The 19442-nt window shown below is 44.1% G+C and overlaps 1 protein-coding gene across 1 annotated transcript in view; it reads left to right on the forward strand.

Moving 5' to 3' along the window:
• The window catches only part of LOC144686219 (contactin-associated protein-like 5), a 738881-nt gene that overhangs the window by 390095 nt on the left and 329344 nt on the right, over nt 1–19442 (forward strand). Inside the window, exons 12-14 of the mRNA XM_078551310.1 lie at nt 1882–1988; nt 4351–4470; nt 7925–8125. Coding sequence (XP_078407436.1) covers nt 1882–1988; nt 4351–4470; nt 7925–8125 — 428 coding nt within the window. The remainder of the gene's footprint in view (nt 1–1881; nt 1989–4350; nt 4471–7924; nt 8126–19442) is intronic.

Below are 19442 nucleotides of genomic sequence, written 5' to 3' on the forward strand. Positions count from 1 at the left end.
AAGGAACGGTGATTTGGTCTCAAGTCAGGATGGTGTGTGGCTTGGAGGGGGGCTTGCTGGTGGTGGTATTCCCAAGTATCTGCTGCCCTTGTCCTTCTAGGTGATAGAGGTTGCGGATTTGGAAATAAGTTAGCGAGACTCATTTTATTTTGGACTTAATTGTTCTCAATCTTTCTTACGAACCATCTTAACTTTCCCAGATGCCATGCAAGCGTTTTTTTCAAGGCATTGACATTGGAAACACATGGGTTAGGAGAGTCCCAAATTCATTACTCCCTTTGTGCTGAGCTTCCCAGCAGGAGCAGCAGTTGGATACTACAAATGTTCTCAGTACCATTGGTCAAGACTAGGAGGAGGCCAATTGTGCAGAGTTCCCAGCCCAGGACAGTATCCAGAGAACTCTGCTGGCAAGATTAGTTTTATTTTATTGGCATAGATGGTGGCACAGTGGTAATGTTGCTGGACTGATAATCTAGAGACCTAGGCTAATGCTCTGGGGGTATGGGTTCAATCACACTATGGCAGCTGTTGGAATTTAAATTAAATTAACAAATCTGGAATATAAAGCCAGTGACAACTATCATGGATTGTTGTTTCAAACCCATCTGGTTCACTACTGTCCTTTAGGGAAGGAAATCTGCCACCCTTAGCTGGCTTGGCCTACATAACGCTCCAGATCCACGACAATGTGGTTGGCTCTTAACTACCTTCTGAAATGGCCACTAATTTCAGAAATTAGTGACGGGCATCAAAGCTGGTCTTGCTAGTGACACCCATATCCCATGGAAGAATAAAGAAAAAAGAGACGTAGATTATTTCCTTAGTTTTGCTTACGGTGATTTTTGCGCAAGGGATAATTTTCATCCGCTGTTCATCACACTGAGAAAATTGTTGAAATTCGCAACCCAGCAGGAAGACCCACATTGTGCCAAATAGCCATGGCTGAAGCAGATGGGAGCTTTAAATTAATGGGGTGTTCCCATTGCTCAGAACGAAAAAAACAGTGAAAACTGGGAAATAAGAATACTGGTCTCAACTGACCTTGTATACCTTAAAATGGAACACCAATAAAAACTGGGAAACAGAAGTGCTGGTCTGAACTGTCTTTTCCTTCTGGTCCCAACCAATGGTCATTAAAGGGATCGCTGCAGGCAACTCCAATTCTGGCCAATCCTTTTATTTTTGCTTTCATTTTTATGGGGCCAGGACGAGGCAGAGTGCCCCTCTTGGCCCCACAAAATTATTCTGCCCTGCTGCCTGCTGCTGGTTCCTGTTCCAGGATTGCATCCTCCACCCTCCCCCCTCTCCCCTCTTCCCCACTTCCCCTCCAGGTATGTACTGTTAGCCTTCTCAGGGAAAGAACCGGCCAATTTCCTGCCCTCCCTGATTGTCAAGCTGTTTAACATTCGTGAACAGTTACATGCTAGTGAAGTCCCTGTGCCAGGATGATTTAGCCCCTTTGCTGCTCCAATGGTGCATAATCCGTGTGCCCACTGCCTGACCTCATTCCCACAGCAACTCAGAATTGACCCTTCCTTCAACTTGATTTGGAAGCAGCCTCAGTATGAGCTTATATTATCATGCATGAATTCCATTAAGGCTTGATTGAGCTGGTTGCAACATTGGTGGCCGTGCCTTCAGCTGCCAACCCCCTAAGCTCTAGACATTCCTCTCTAGACCTCTCCATCTCTCTCCTCCTTTGAGATCTCCTTAAATCTACCTCTTAGTCCAAGCTTTCGGACATCTCTAGGTTTCAAACTTTTTTCTGATGATGCTCCTGTGAGGTACCTTGGGGCATTTACTATGTTAAAGGAACTATACAAAGGAAAGTTGTTATTATTGAGGTACATCTATTTAATCACTTCCTTTCTTATGCTCTAGATGTTTACCAAATTACTGTGAGCATGGTGGAGAATGCTCGCAGTCCTGGAATACCTTTTACTGTGACTGTGCAGGGACTGACTATAAAGGAGCCACCTGCCATAACTGTGAGTATATCTTTGTGATCCTCTTCTTTTAAGTAATGAATTTTTATAGTCCAGTACTGCTAAGTCAAACCATCATACTCAGGCAACCACTGTATTTGTACTGAGTTTAAAATTATCATTCCATTTATTTGCTTCTATGAGCATGTGCTTGTTACAATGTTCAGCATACCAATGTGCAAATTTCTATGGGAGATGTGAATGAGACAGGGCTACTTATCTCATCAAAAGTCTACGATTAACTCTATCACGAACTCTCCATGACCTATTAAATCCTCGGAGGGTAAGTTCTGTTTAAATAGCCCCTGATCCCTGCAGGAAATCAAATAAGCCTCGAAGAATATTCAACCATCTCCACATCTCCATTATTGAGCATTCGCCAACAGGCCTCTACAGAGAAGATTCCCAATCCTCCCTTCATCCACATGCGTAAAAAATATAACATGGATATTTGATCATCTTTTTCTGCATCTATGCTGAAAATCATTGATTCTGTTCCCAACCATATAATTATCCACTCTCTTTTTGAGGAAATTAGTCAATAAAAACTCTTCTCCCACATCTGATATTTCTAGTTTTTCTTGAAGCTGATCATTTGAAACCTGTGTTCACTAATCCTGTCATAGATTAACTCACTTACTGTGTTTCACCTAGACTATTTATGATTATACTATATTTTTTGTGTGAAGGCAGGAATTCCTTTCCTTGCCCACAGGCTGCCAGCTCCTATCTCCACCAGTAGCTTTATTGAATCAGATGTAGATGGATCCCAAGAACAATAAGCCACTTTCCCTTGATGTCCCCCACCTCCAATTCCTCCTTGACCACCGCTTCCCCGCCAGACAGCTCATAAGGGGGATGCCTTTCCCCAACTCCTAATCTATTGAAAGATTTACCCTTATCAATCTATCTGGTCCATTGAGCTCCCTACATCACCCTCCAGAAAAGGATAATTTATTCCATTCATGATGCTTCAATTTTCCAAACAGAGGATGGCAGTTCCATATTAACTTTGAATCTCATTTTCAAGATTAAAGGGTAGGTTCATCGAACCATTGAATTTTCTAACACAGAAAGGCACATTTGGCTCATCCTGCCTGAGCTGGCACTTGGCTCGAACAATCCAGAGCTAACCCCAGGGCCCTCCCCTCCTCCTCACAGCTGGTATCTTTCTTTGTTTCATCTGGTTAATCAAAGGATACAATGGTCTCCACCTCATCTGCTCAATTCTATGCTCTGCAGAATTACATTGATCCTCGATTCTCTTTTCACTCACTTGGGAATCATTTTAAATTGATAACTCCTCACCACTGACTTCTAAACCTGAAATAATCTTTCCCCATTAACTCTATCAAGAGTCTTCAGAACTAATTAAACAGTAATGAAATCATCTCTTAGAGGTGATTTTTTTCTCTTCTTCTGAATGTAATTTATCTTTCGAAATGAAATTTTGATGACTGGTGATGGAAAACACTTTGCTTCCAGAACAGGTAGACATTGACTTGAAATGCTGGGCTGAAATTTTCCTGCCCCAAAGTTGCAGACTTGAAGGTGGGATGGCTGGGAAAATAGGGATGATTCCCCAATGCATTGCCCCACCGTGATATGGCTTGGCTGCCCGCTAAATGGAGGTGGACAGCCATTTTAAGCAATTAAAGCCCCAGTTAGGGGTGATTTTTTCAGGCTTGCTGGCATTTTCCCACTGAGGTAGCTTTCGTGCAGCAGGCTGGTAGGGAGAGGAGAGGGTTCGTCAGGACCAGAGGCTCCATTTCCCAAAGAGGGGGGACAAAAGAGGCTCCATCTGCAGGGGTTGGGGGGGCGGTGCTGGGGGTACCTGCCTGCTTGACTGGTCTGAATCTATCGTTGAAATTTCTGCCTTTGAGGGTGCCTCCATTTTGTGGAGCCGTCAAGGTCCTCACACCTGCCTTAGCAGTACTCACTTCTCCCGGTGTGGCTGCCAAGACTCCAGACCTGCCTCCCTTTGATTAAATTGGCAGCACCGGGAGCCCAATCACCATCCTTAATAGGACGGCAAACACGGTGGCAGGGAATTTGGAGGCCGCTTTGGAAAATAGCTCAGTCCAGCCTGGCTCCCAACAAGTGTGGACCTGGGACCCCCATTTGGTCCCGATGTCAGGGCTCCAATGCCCAGGGGAAATTCCTGTCCATCAACCTAGTTTAGCTCTGCACAGACGCCGCCTGATATGCTGAACATTCCCAGCATTTCTTGTTTTATTTCGGATTTCCAATTTCCATGGCATTTTGCTCTCAATGTTTGGCAGAATATTTGTAATACCCTGGTTTCATAACATTGTCAAAGACCTAGAGTGAAAGAACTCTTTTTATTTTGTTTGTCTTATTGCAGCGGTGCATGAACAGTCATGTGAAGCTTACAAACACAAAGGGAATACATCAGGTTTCTTCTCCATTGATCCAGATGGCAGTGGCCCAGTGGGACCACTCCTTGTATACTGTAACATGACAGGTGAGCTGCTTTACATCGTTTTTGCTTTCAAGAGTCAATAAATCAGAACCTATAGGAAGTCAAAAACCATGAACCAGGCAAAATACTTTCTTCCGCCCACTGAACAGTTTCATTCTTTGTTCTTGTCTTTCTTTGCAAGGCAAGGATCAGTTTTATGGGAGTTGATAAGATGTAAATATGAAATAGAAGACATGAGAATCGGCTTCTGAAGGAGAAAGATGGAATTATGTTCTTGGGCAGAGGTTGGGGAGAAGCGTGACTCTTCATGACTCTTGTATTTTAACATCAGAGGTAACATTGTATTCCCAGTGGGAAGCGATGCTCACAGGGAACGTGATTGGAGACAGTGCTGCCACGTTGTAGCACCAATTCTTGAGCCCACTGGGAGAGTAGGATCACTGAATCACCCCCTAATGATGTTTCTCTTTCTTTCAGTTCCTGAGTGACAAGCTGTGCCTTTCCACAGTTTCCTGATTTGATTTCTGTTTCTCAACATATTCTTTTGCTTTACATTTTGATCTTATTTTTTAGATCACAGCTATTTGCAAAAAAAATGCTTCTGACTTTCCTTATTACCAGCAAATTTTAAAAGCTAAATAAAAATTGCCTCATGATTTCTAGACGTCTTTAGCTATCAGAATTTCAACTCGAAATCCAGCAGGTATGCTAAATTGATAGCACAGCACTTCGGACTGTAGGAGATGAGGTTGAATCTAGCAAAGCCCAAGAGAAAAAGCTCCTCTACCTCTACAGCTCTAAGTATCTTAAAGGATATTGAATTCTGGGCAGTCCATCTACCCAGTCAATTGTCAGTTTGAGTCCACAGCATACAATGGGCCTTCATGTAGATTTGAATGAGAATTGGAAATATCACATTGCTGCAGCTGCAGCGATACTTACTCTTCTGAAATCATTCTTTAGACAGTGACAAGAGCCCTGTCCTGCATCTGACAAGCATTGTGCATGGGAGTGCTGGATGTTGTTACCGGGTGCCAAGAAGTGGAAAAACTTCCTGCTTCCCGGTTCTGGATCTCACTTCAGCGAGCAAAAGGAATTCAGAATGTGAAAGTTTTGAGAACAATGAGAAGGTTACTAACCTCAGGAATACATGAAGAAATGAAATATAATGCAACCATTCAACCTAGTTATTTTGTCTGACTGTAGTGTTATGTTAGCCAGATTTATTTTATTCATTCTCAGGATGTGGGTGTCACTGATAAGGTCAGCATTATCTTTGCCCACCCTTAGATGCCCTGAGAAGATGGGATAATGCAACTGAGTGTCTTGTTAAACAACTTCAGAAGGCAGTTAAGAATCAATCGCATTGATGTGGAATTGGAGTCACATATAGGTTAGACAGGGTAAGGAGAGCACATGTTAATCCCTAAAGGACATTAAGTGCACACAATATTTCATCTTTAGCAAAACTGTGGAAACATGTATAAATTGCAAATAGATTAAATAAGGCTATCCACTTTTTGGTGCTTATTTTAAGAGTGAGGAAGTGACTCTTTAATCTGTAAAATTTTACTATGATGGGTTATGAGTGAAATTAACATTTTTCCTCATAATATATTTCCCAAAGTGCCTTAGGGCACAAGGCTATAACTCAGCAATTGCACCTCAGAGGAGCCTGAGTGTCATGCGTTGTAAGCAGAATTGCCATCAAAACATCAGTCACAAACACCTTGAACCTGCTGTCAGTCATTGGGTGTGAATCATATGCATATAGTTACATGGTCGCGCAATTTGAATGCAGAAATAGTAACTGCTGCTAATGAAACAGTTTGAATATGGGTAGGGTATGCATCTTGGTACCATCCTGTCAGAGAAGGAACCACACCAGTCACACAGAAGACAAAGGGCAGGATATGGCTGTGACAACTTATTTATCGTCAACTCCTGCATTTTAACGTAGATTCATCATTCTAAGAAGGAACCTCATTCACATGTAGCTATTTGGCGATACACAGCCCATGACTGACTATTAATTTTAATTGTCAGCAAATCTCAGGTGGTACACCCACAATTTCCCATACTGCCTTAGACCAAAATCTTAGCTTGCACTCCAGGAACCTTGGGAACGTTTTCTTTTGTACCAATCTTTCCTTCCTTTTTCAGTCATTTGGGAAACAATTCCAAGGCCTAGTATATTATAATTTCACGTCTTAGTTTCTCAATGTTTTATCTTCCCTCGCAAATTCATCTTTAGCTTAAATTTTACTTTAAAAAAAAATCCAAGCTTTTTATCTTACTGTGCTCAAATAGACAAAAATCATAGCATGATGGCTCAGATTTTACAGTTAGCAACAAAGTTACAATGCTTGTGGCTGACCTCGAAGAAAGCTGCCCACAAAGATCTCGTGATTTCTATGGCGTGGAACTTTAGACATGCAGCTGCAGTGATGACAGCAAGCATGGCAGCAGCCAATCATATTGAAGTATTCTTACAGGCAGCCAACCAGAAAGTTAAAAGCACTGAATCCCATAACTTTTAATTTACATTTTCAGGTAAGGGAATAAATGGTTATGATTGGATATTTCTGAAAAGAGAGATATGTTATTAAAGTTTTTTGTTTTGCACTCAACAGGACAAACCCAGATTGCAAAATTTGCTTTCTTCATGGCAATGCCAATCAGAGTCAACTTTCCAACCAATCAGCACCCTTTTCTTCCTTTAGTATGAATAATGATCCTTTGAAATTTGACATTCTTGCATTTGTCATGATGAGTGCAAGACGAAAAGCTTCAGCGACATGTTTCCCTTTTCAACAATATTCACATTTTGTACTACCAAGCAACTGAATTTGATTGGATTAAGATAGAAGTAAAAATAAAGATAGACAAACTTTAAACAATATATTTAATTTGAAAAAATATGTGGAATTTCTTTTGTCATAATGGAGAATATTGACATTCCACAAATATAAAATTAGTACCCATGAGGATGTTCAGCATTAATTAAGAATAGAGCATACTGTTGCAAACTCAGTTACACCTCATTCAATAAGGTGTAACTTTTTCAAAATTTTTTTACAGTGAGATTAACAGGATAGGGCAGGAAGTTTTCATCAATTAAAAGATTTCCCATTGATTGTGGTCTGGGGAGGATAGGCTCAACAGTGCACCCTCTGGAGAAGCATAGAACCATTGACAACAGCTTCTGAATACCTGTGGTATTCTGTACATGTGCAGACTCCTGAAGTTGTTGTCCATTTCACTAGAGTATTGATGATGGTGTTGACTTTTCACTGTCATTGCTACCACAAAATCTGAGCCATTATAGTACATCTTCAAGATCAAATGTTAATTCCAAGAAAATCACACTGATGTGGGGGGGGAAAAAAAAACTTTTCCAGATTTCGTTGCAAATCAATTGCAGTTCCCGTATGCCATTGCCAAAATGTTCTTAAGGCTTTAATGTTTTTATTTTCTTTCTTTAAAAAAAAATCAGAAGATAAAACCTGGACTGTGATTCAGCACAACAACACTGAGCTAACCATAGTGCGAGGCTCTACTGCAGAAAAACCTCACCTCGTGCATTTTAACTACAATGCCAGCATGGAACAGCTTCAAGCCATGATTAACAGTATGGACTACTGTGAGCAGAAAGTGGCCTACCACTGCAGGAAGTCACGCCTTTTAAATACGCCCGGTAAGTACATGTGCCAGAAATTATGAAACTAATTATGTTGGAACATTAAAGTTTAAAATCAGTCTCTTCCTTCTCATTGCAATGATCAAGAAATGCCTAGTGCAAAATTAGCTTCAGTCAGAAGGCATTACTTCTGTTTGACACTGGAGTGTCATGCTCTACAGTGCTATCCTAATAAACTGGGAACCTTCACAGGCAATGCATAATGATTGCCCTAAATCAAATCTCGATGTCAGGAGAACATATGGATGGTGCAAAAATGATGAGGAAAATGTATTGGTTGCTTAGATATTAGATAAATACATTAGGTACTTTGATATGCCTAAAAATGACAAATATAATGGAATTAATGTATCATACATTTTTATATTTTCCCTCCACTCGCTAACCTGCATCATTCCTTAGTTCCTTGGCATTATGTAACTGACTGATGGAAGATATGAAATGTATCTAGAGCACACTAACTTGATGTACTGCTTATTTTCCTCTAATTTCTGTAGGTTCACACCTAGGCTTGCTCACCACCTTCCTTAACTCAATAGGCCAGATCAAGGCCTCTATATGTAGAGCATGAAAGCTGTATGTGCATAATTTACCATTCTGGTCCAGTTGTGTTAATAATCAGGATGTCTATTGACACCACTGTATCAGCAACAAGATGGGACTTATGGCAGGACTTAGAAGAAACAAATGCAGTTTACAGCGAACAAAGATAATTTACTCAACAAATAAAGCAAACAAAGGCTCATTAGAAAGTCTATTTAATAAAATTATCTAAGAATTGCAGCAAAGAGAACTCCTGAACAAAACTGCAGCAACTTCTACCAATAAAAGCAGGATTATTTTTCCAACAAAGTGCAATCAGTGGAGGGTAGTTACATTATGTTAATTATGACTGCAAAGTCAATCCTCATTACTTACAACCTACAGCAGTGTAGTCTCCAGACATTATTGATGGGGGAATTACCCAGTCCTCTCCATTCTGGTCAGGAGTAGTGGTGGCATTATAATCTAACCCACCACACCACCAGGTAGTAGATAAAGCTACAAGTATATTAAAGGAAATAGTATCCCAACACAACAATGTTCAGGCATCAGTCTCAGTAGGTAATCCAGTTGTAGTGTGCATGGCAATGTGGCGCAATTAAAGCATAAGAAAGGTTCTGGAGTAAAAGCTTCAAACAGCTTTATTCACTTAAGAAAGATGTGCAAGAACCTACAATAGCAGGTCACAAAGGCCTATTCAGTTTTGACAGGCAAAACGCAGTACACAGCTAGTAGAGCAGAAGGTGACTGCTTACCTGTCTCTGCTTGGCGAGTTCAAAGTTTTTGGACATTGGCTTAGTAATGAAAAATGTGGAAATGTAAACAAGTCAGGAAAAATAGCATTCCATTAGGTGCGGAACCTAATTGAATAATCTATTTTTAATTCAGACCTTTGGTGGCTTCATTTTAAAAGTGCACCTGGTTTTGGTAACCTGCCTTTTCTCTGAAGCTGACTGGAGCTATTTGAAGTTTGGACAACTTAAGAATTCTATAGGGAAAGAAGCTCTGCTTCTAGCATTATTGAACTCCCCATGGTTTTATTTTGCTTTGTATCTGTTACAGTTCTGTCATGTAGTAAACATTAAGTGAAGGATTTTCCCCCAGGCGTAGGGGGGTTGTGCGGAGGTGGGCAGGAGCGAGCCGAACCCGATTGGCGCCCCCTATCAGGTGCGCGCTGCCATTTTACGTGGGAGGGCCAATTAAGGCCTGCCCAGCGTGACGCCTGCCCGAAAGCGCTGAACGCTCCCTGTGCGGATGGGGGAGGGGGATTTCCTGAGTCAGGGCCTGCGCTCTTTCACGCATGCGAAGAGAGGTTTAACTTCTGGAAAATGTAATAAAGTTGAAAAAAAAATGTTAAGGACATGTCCCCTCATTTGAAACTGTCACATGAGCTGGGACATGTCCATTAATTTTTTCAAAAATTTTTATTAAATTAATAAACCCTTCATGAGGCCTCATCCCACCCGTGGATGAGGTTTCATGAAAAATGCGAAGGCCGCCTGGGCTCTTCGCCTGCCTCCCCAACCTTAAGTTTGGACGGGGCAGCTTTCTTAACAGCTTTAATTACTTTGGTGATGGCCTTTGACCGTTCGGCAGGCGCGCAGCCGAACTGACAATCTAAATGACGCATTGTGACGTCAGGGCGCCCGTCTGACATCACTGTGTTTCATTTTACGCCCCGCCCCCACTCACCGACAGGAAAATTCTTCCGAAAGAGTTGCAGCTTTCATCTGAGCTAATTACCTTTAATTCTTTGGTTGCCAAGGCAAATCATGTTTTCTTGTAAGACCATTATTTGATTGCACTTTTTCTCGCACTGTGTCATTTCAACGAGATAAAATGTTCTTACCTGAAATAGAAATACCTAAATTTCCTCCTAACTTTACCAAGATTAGGCAGAATATGTTCAATGAATCTAAATCCATATAAATCTCTCACTTAGTGGCGCACAGAAACATAGACAAGAGTCTAACGTTTCACGGGCGAGCATGTGCCCGACCCGTCAGGCTGCGTACTCGTGCGATATCTCACTCGGTGGGCATGCACGGCAGTCGGGAGCGTACTCAGCAACAATTAAGCCCATTAAAGAGACACTTGAAAGCAACTTTTCATGACCCGTCTACAGTTTTTCAGTTGGGTGGACAAGCCAATCGGCCAGGCGGCCTTTACATTTTTGGTCAAACCTCGATCCAGGTTTCATCCCAATGAAATCTCCGTGGGGAAATAAAATAAAAAGAGATATCTGGGGACTTTTTTTTTTATGAGGGATGCTTTCAGGTGCTTGATTGTGCTTCATGGACATATTTTGCAGCATGTTTTGTTGTTGTGTTTATTCTGTGGAGGTCTGCGGCTCCCTGGGGCAGCTGTCTGCCTTCAGGGAGGTCAGTGGAAGTGCTCACCAGCACCTGCGGTGCCATCAGCGCCCCCCCTGCTCCCGCCCCCACCGGTAGTGCTGAGCCTTTTTCAGTGCGTGCTTCACACTGTCTGGACGTTAATTAACCAGCCAGCGTGAAATTGTGGTTGGGGGCCGATTGTGGTCAGGGGTCCGTTTCCCGTCTGCTCCCGGGCCTTCCGATCGCACGTGCCCAATGAGCGAAAAACTCAGCGCCATAGGTCTGGAACTTCACAGCGCCAGTGTGGGTGCACGGCACTCCTGGCATCCCGTGAAATAGAGTGTGGGAGGTGTTCCCAACGTCACCACGCCTCATCGCGATATTTCGCTGGGTGGGCGTGCCCGAATGTCGGGCCAATTGAGGTGATTAAGGAAGCAATGTACGGAAGGTTTGAGAGGCTCATGCGTTTTTACGATCGGGTCACGGGATAATCTGGCAGGTGGGGAACACATAATTTGCACTTTCTCAACTCAGGGAGGGATATGAGGCTGAGGATGAAGCGAAGAGTGTGGAGGTAGGAGGATACATTTCTTGTGTAAGCCTGGACTCTCTAGTTTGCTCTGTGAACCATCTTGCTCATATCTTCTGTATGTAAGGAGGCTTCTACCCTTAAAGAGGCATTTACAGACTGGCCACAGCATCATTAATTCAGCTCCTCATTCAAACATTTACTTTTGCAAGAACATAGAGGAGCAGTGGATGTAACCTTGCAGCCATTGACCTGTTGCCCTCCATTTCTGAGCCCCTTCCCCAATCAAAAGTGTGTCCTCTTCACTATTACCCTCCTCGGAAACCCCAGCCTGCCCTCAACTAGTGCACCTCACCCCATGTTCACAGGCCAACTCTAATATGTCCTTCTCCATCGGAGTCAGCATAGCCAGATTTGGGACATCACCACCAGTACAGTTCATTCGATCGCAATGTGCTTCCTCTTCTCCTGTGAGGACAAGAGCAGATTCAAGAGTCCCTCCTCGATTTGGCAAAACCTTATATCCTCCTCCTCAGCATCACTGGTCCATGTGTCCAACACACTGCAGGACTCCTTCCTCCTAGGCAAGACTCCCATCTTGCCTGGCCCCAGACAGCCTTGTAGACCCAGGACACCTCAGCAACTGGAGCTGGTGGCTTAACACCTTCCAGCCCCCAGTGCAAGCCCACACATAAACCATCCTTCAAGATGCAAAGAGACTTCCTTACTCACCCTTACAGAGCGAAGAAGGTCATTCAGCCTCTTCTGAAACTGCACCCTTTGGATAACCCCACAACTGCTGACTACTGCTGCCACATCTGTCCAAGCTTTCTTGCTGACATAAGGAGGCCTCCTCTTGTTTTCACGCGGCAGCAGTACCTCCCGGCGATCACTTAGTGCCTGCACGAGTGTCTGCAAGTAGTCATCTGAAAAATGAGGAGCTGCTTGGCTTTCAGTCATTCCCATGTCCACTTCCCTGGCTTGATCCTCTGGATGACGTTACTCAATGCTGTATACAGTTTGCTACTGCCTTTGAACCTGCATGAAAAGATTGAATTACTCCTGCCACAATGCAAACTTCCAAAGTTCTTCTCCATAACCTTCGCTGCTTCCTTCCTCTTGTGTCCTTTTAAACCCCCCCCAACCCACAGCTGACTCCATTGAGGTGCCCACCCTGTACCGCCACCTGCCCCCTACTTTCACGCATAACTGGCCCTCTCAAACAACAAGTTTCACATTGGGCGGCCATTGCGTGATTGCTGTTGGCTGCCAGTCTCGGGCAGAAGTGGAGTTTACATCTGCTTCCGGGCTACACTGACTGAAAAATTCAAGCCATAATTATGATCAAACCATGAAAATATATCACAACAATGACAGAAAATTGTATTAATATAATGTGTTTAGCATAGTAGAACATCCCAAAATGCTTCACAGGAGCATTATCAAACAAAGAATGCCACCGAACCACCTCAAGAAATGTTAGGGTTGGTAACCAAATGGTTGGTCAAAGAGGTTTTAAGGAGCATCTTAAAGGAGGAAAGAGAGTAAGAAAGGCTAAAGGGTTTTAGGGAAAGAACTCTAGAGCTTAGGGGTGGAATCACCCCAGAATTACACTACGTGCGCTAACGGGCATGATAAACGGCGTTGACCCAACAGCCGCAATGACGGGTTTTCACGCTGTATCATCCGCTTCCCACCTCGTAAATTATGCAGCCACAGGAAACACGCCGTTTTGCTGGCGGGCGGCATCTGAATCACCCACCACGCCGTTATCTCACCGTTTCCTCGCTCCAGGTGCCACATTTAAACTGCAGCCGCCCACACAGTTCTCAATGCTTGCAGCCCAGGACTTCTCCAGTGAAGACATGGCCTGAAAGACAAGAAGAGTTCAGTGACCTGTCAATGGAAGGCCTTTTGGCCCTGCTGTGGCCGCAGAAGGTCCAGCAATCTCACCACTCTAGTTTGGGAGGTGGAGTCAGTGGCGGTCATTGCCAATGCTGCACACAAAAAAAAAATTGGCCATCCAGTGCAGAAAGAGAATGATCTCATCCATGCCGCAAGAGTAAGGCAACCATCTTATCACTCCAAGCTCACACACTCGCAAGATCATCACACATTCACTGGCATCTCACTCACTGTCAGCTCAAGGGACATCCCCACTCACTCTCTCTTACTCACATCCTCAAATCTCCATCTGGCCTCATCTCCTCCGGAGACTGCCTCCTCAGCCCTCGCCGTCGACTGATACGTGGAAAATTACAGTGTGTTCAGGTGATTGTGCTGACGGGCAGCATGTAAACAAGAGGTGGGGGCAGGTGCAGGACTAGATCCTTGAGGGACAGAGATAATGGTACAGGACCAACAAGAGAAACCATTGCAGGTGATTCTCTGGCTCCAATGAGATAGAAAAGAATGGAGCCAGGTGAATGCAGTCCCACCAGCTGGACAAGGGGTGAGAGATGTTGGAGAAGAATGATGTGGTCAACCACATTAAAAGCAGCAGACAGGTCAGGACAGATGAGGAGAGACAGTTTACCTTTTTTGGAGTTGCATAGAATGTCATTTGTAACTTTGTTAACAGCCATTTCTGTACTCTGGTGGATTGGAATCCTGATTGAAAGGATTCAGATGTGAATTTCTGGGAAGAATGGGTAAGGGTCTGGGAGAAGACAACATATCCAAGTGCTTTGATGAGGAAAGGCAGTTTGCAGATGGGGTTGTTAATTTGCAAAGGATGGAGGCATGAAACATTGTTTTTGGGGAGAGAGGAGATCTTGGAAGATTTGAAGGAGAAGGGGATGGCACCTGAGAGGAAACAATTAAGAACATCAGCCCAGTGGGTGCAGGAAAGGAAGGTGGGTGGTCAGCAGCTTAGTGGGATTGGGTTGACGAAGCAGGTACATGGGCCTCATGGGTAATATGAGCTCAGCGGTGGCGTAAGGGAAAATAGGAGAGATGCTGAAGATTGATGCATTTTCAGGACTAGAACAGGAGGAACATGAAAGCAGGTTTAGGTTGGTGGGCTAGGGGAAGGGTGGGAAGTGACAGCGATGACAGATTGGAGGTTAAGGTGCAAAAGTGACTTGTTCTGACTTAAAGATATTAAGGCATTTTTATATTGCCAAAATAAATCTAGATTTCCAGGCACTTAACATCGTCTAGGTTATAGTGCATTCCTATTAATGCCTTCACTAAGACTTTGAAATTGTCCTTTATCATTCCATAAAACATTCTAAATTACGTAAAATGAATATTACAACTTGCCATGTGGGATTATGCAGGATTGATTGCAAAATTCTACAAAGAGACTGTAAGTTATTAAAAAAATGATGAATATGATCTCCAACCAGACTTAGAGTCCGAATTACCACAATTGGAACAATGGATACACATGTTACGTGCTAAACGGCGTTCATTTCAGAAGTTGTTGATTGGTAGATTGTTGTTATGTGGGCCTAAATTTTAACTGGAGGTGGATTTTCTGCTCAGGCCTGAGTTAAAATTAGAGTCAGGTCTCAATTGTGTCATCAAGTTGCAACATGCATTCAGAAAGAAAGACCCGGGGCCAGATTTTGGGGAGTCAGTAAGGCTCTGCAGGGCTTTAAAAATGGTAGCCAGGACCGGGATGCAGAAATCCTGTCCCATTTCTGACAGACCCAATTTTTGCTGACAGGGAGATGGAGGCATGGCGTGATTCACACTTCAGGATAGCCAAACTCAGAAGGGCCATTTGAGCTATGTTCTGAGTGTAAGCAAAGCACGTTTTCACTGTTTCAGGGGGGTGAGCCCACAATGTGGGAGTCACGAATTGATGGTGTGGATGTAAATGCTCGTGGAGGGCTGGGAAATTTTGTTTAAGTGTCGTGATCCAAAGTTTTTTTTGTATCCCCTGGTCTCTAAACTGGAAAAAGAACAGGCTTAAGCTGTCAGTGAGATTTGAAAAAAAATACTAGCCGAAATCTTACGCGAGTTGTGCAGGCGCGCGCCCGACCTGAGAACGCATGAAATCATGCGAGGCGACGTTGGGTGTATGCCCCGACGTCATCGTGCACTCGCGCGATATTTCTCTCAACGGTTGCAGGTAGTAGTGGGAAGCGTGCCTGCCAACAGTTAAGCAGGTAATTAAGCCCATTAAGGACGCAATTGAAATCAATTTTATGTGGCCCGTCCGCTTTTACGGTTGGCGGACAGACCAATCGGCCAGGCGGCCTTTACATTTTCACTGAAACCTCGATCTAGGGTAAGATGAAATCTACGGGGTGAAATATAATAAAAGAAGCTATCTGGGGACTGATGTCTTTTGAGTTCTGCTGTTGGGTGATTGAATGTGCTGCATAGACACAGTTTGGTGCATTTTTTTCTTATCATTTAATCTGTCCCAGCCTGCAGCTCCCTGAGGCAGTTCCGCGGCACCTGTCTGCCTTCAGGGAGCTCGCTAGAAACGCACACCTGCACCATCACTTTTGTCGGCACCCACCCTCTTCCCACCCATGTCCCCTCCCCACCCGAATGTCACTTGTCACTTGTCAGCCCAAGCCTGGATATTGTTCAGGTCATGCTGCATTTGGACATGGACTGCTTCAGTGTCTGAAGAGTCGCGAATGGTGCTGAAAATTGTACAATCAGCAGCGAACATCCTCACTTCTGACCTTATGTTGGAGGAAAAGTCATTGATGAAGCAGCTGAAGATGGTTGGGCTAAGGACACTACCCTGAGGAACTCCTGCAGTGATGTCCTGGAACTAGGATAATTGACCTCCAACAACTACAACCATCTTCCTTTGTGATAAGTATGACTCCAACCAATGGAGAGTTTTCCCTCTGATTCCCATTGACTCCAGTTATGCTAGGGCTCCTTGATGCCAAACTCGGTCAAATGCTGCCTTGATGTCAAGGACAGTCACTCTCACCTCACCCCTGGAGTTCAGCTGTTTTGTCCATGTTTAAACCAAGGCTGTAATGAGGTCAGGAGCTGAGAGATCCTAGTGGAACCTAAACTGGGCGTCAGTGAGCAGGTTATTGCTAAGCAAGTGCCGCTTCATAGCACTGTTGATGACCCCATCCATCACTTCACTGATGATGGAGAGTAGACTGAAGGGACAGTAATTGTGCTTTTTGTGGATGGGACACACCTGGGCAATTTTCCACATCGCCAGGTAGGTGCCAGTGTTGTAGCTGTACTGGAACAGTTTGGCTAGGGGCACAGCAAGTTCAGGACCATAAGTCTTCAGTACTATTGCCGGAATATTGTCAGGGCCCATAGCCTTTGCAGTATCCGGTGCCTTCAGCCATTTCTTGATATCACGTGGAGTGAATTGAATTGGCTGAAAACTGGCATCTGTGATGCTGGGGACCTCTGGAGGAAGCCGAGATGGATGATCCACTCGGCACTTCTGGCTGTAGATTGTTGCGAATGCTTCAGCCTTATCGTTTGCACTGATGTGCTGGGCTCCCCCCTCATTGAGGATGGGGATATTTGTGGAGCCTCCTCCTCCAGTGAGCTGTTTAATTGTCCACCACCCATTCACATCTGGATGTGGCAGGACTGCAGAGCTTAGATCTGATCCATTGGGTGTGGGATCGCTTAACTCTATTATATGCTGCTTACGCTGTTTGGCATGCCAGTAATCCTGAGTTGTAGCTTCACCACTTTGGTACTTTATCTTTGGGTATGCCTGGTGCTGCTCTGGGAATGCCCTCCTGCACTCTTCATTGAATCAGCGCTGATCCCCAGCTTGATGGTAATGGTAGAGTGAGGGATATGCTGGGCCATGAGGTTACAGATTGTGGTTAAGTACAATTTTGCTGCTGCAGATGGCTCACAGCGCCTCATGGATGCCCAGTCTTGAGCTGTGAGACCTGTTCAAAATCTACCTCACTTAGTACGTTGGTAGTGCCATGAAACATGATGGAGGGTATCCTCAATGTGAAGACGGGACTTTGTCTCCACAAAGACTGTGCGGTGGTCACTCCAGTACTGATGCTGTCATGGATAGATGCATCTGTGGCAGGTAAATTGGTGAGGATGGGGTCAAGTATGTTTTTCCTTCTTGTTGATTCCCTCACCACCTGCCACAGACCTGGTCTAGCAGTTAAGTCCTTTAGGACTCAGCCAGCTTGGTCAGTAGTGGTGCTACTGAGCCACTCTTGGTGATAGACATATAAAAATGCCCCAGCCAGAATACATTCTGTGCCCTTGCCATCCTCAATGGTGTTCAACATGAAGGAGTACTAATTCACCAACTGAGGGTTGGGGGGAGGGTGGGGGAGGTTGGGTGGGATACATGGTAATTTGCAGTTTTCCTTGCCCATGTTTGACCTGGTGCCATGAGACTTCATGGGGTCCAGAGTAAATGTTGAGGACCCCCAGGGCAACTCCTTCCCGACTGTATACCACTGTGCTGCTAGCCGCTACCTCCCCTGGGTCTGTCCTGCCGGTGGGACATAAGGTATGATTTGGTGAGTAAGACTATGTTAGGCTGTTGCTTGAGTAGTCTGTGAGACAGCTCTCCCAATTTTGGCACTAGCCCCCAGATAAGGAGGACTTTGCAGGGTTAACATGGCAGAGTTTGCCATTAGTCATTTCCTGTACCTTAGCTGATGCTGAGTGGTCCATCTGGTTTCATTCCTTATAGGCTTCCTAGTGGTTTGATACAACTTAATGGCTTGCTAGGCCTTTTAAGAGCCAACCACATTACTGAGGGCCTGGAATCACATGTAGGCCAGGCAAGGATGGCAATTTTTTTTCCCCTAAAGGGCATTAGTGAACCAGAAGGGTTTTTATGATAATCGACATTAGTTTTATGGTTATCATTAGATTTTTAATTTCAGATAATTCCAAATTTTTATTCATTTGCCATGGTGGGATTTGAACCCAGGTCCCCAGAGTATTACCTTGCTTTTATGGTCTATTAACAATACCACTATGCCATCTCCTCCCCCACTGCTTTGATTGACAAACCATTTGGTGTGTGTTAGAAAAAAACAACTTGACTTCAATCAATATCTCTGTTGATGTTTGCCAAGGGTTGTTATTATTGACATTGTGAATGCTTGGCTGAGTTTCAAAACTCACAATTCCATCAATAGGGGCTTCTGAGTTCACAGTTTGATTGACAGTTTAAAGAGGCATTTAAAGGATATGCTGTATTTGTTGTGGTTACTGAATAGAAGCATGTTTGTTTTTATAGTAGATTGAACATTTAGGAGATTTAAAAGCTTTGAATGAATGTCATAAGTGGGATTTTTTCACTATCAAGTGTGTATGAGTGAGAGCTATATTAGATTGTTACAAGTGCATTTTTTTCATCTCCATATACCTCCTGATGTCTTCCCATGGTGGATACTTCAGAGTGGCTATGGAGGTATCACAGCAGCAATACAGGTCATGAGGGGTGGGTGGGGGGTATGAGTTGGCATGAAGTTGCATGGGGGTATGAGGGTTCATGCGGCGTGGGTGAGGTGGTATCAGTGATGAGAGCCAGAGGGCTTACTATTTTCTAAAACAACTGCGACAAAGTCACAGAGAATCTAGGTGGGACTTCCTTGGCACTCACCTGCCTCCATGGCTGCCTAAGATTTGCTTCCGGGGTCATTGGGTCCAAATCTATCTCACCATCACCCCCCACCCCGAATAAAAATTGGGTCTAAGACAACCCTTTCAGCTGAGGCGTGCCTGCCATGTCAGGAAATTTCTCCACTTAAGCTATTCACCTCAGTAGCAAAAATCTAGCCCCCTGTTGGCTTTGGGCACATCTCTGCCCCCTCAGGTGATCAGCTTAAAATTGCATAAGTTGAGATCATGGCAGCTGTCAGACAGATAAAAGCTAGGGTGTTTTTTTACCTGCCCACCTGCCAGTTTTTCACGAAGTAGGTAGGGAAAAAATCACGCCCATTTTGTTGCACAGTTG

The sequence above is a fragment of the Cetorhinus maximus genome, chromosome 11 (genome assembly GCF_964194155.1).
Source record: "Cetorhinus maximus chromosome 11, sCetMax3.hap1.1, whole genome shotgun sequence".
In the NCBI taxonomy this organism is placed as follows: domain Eukaryota; kingdom Metazoa; phylum Chordata; class Chondrichthyes; order Lamniformes; family Cetorhinidae; genus Cetorhinus; species Cetorhinus maximus.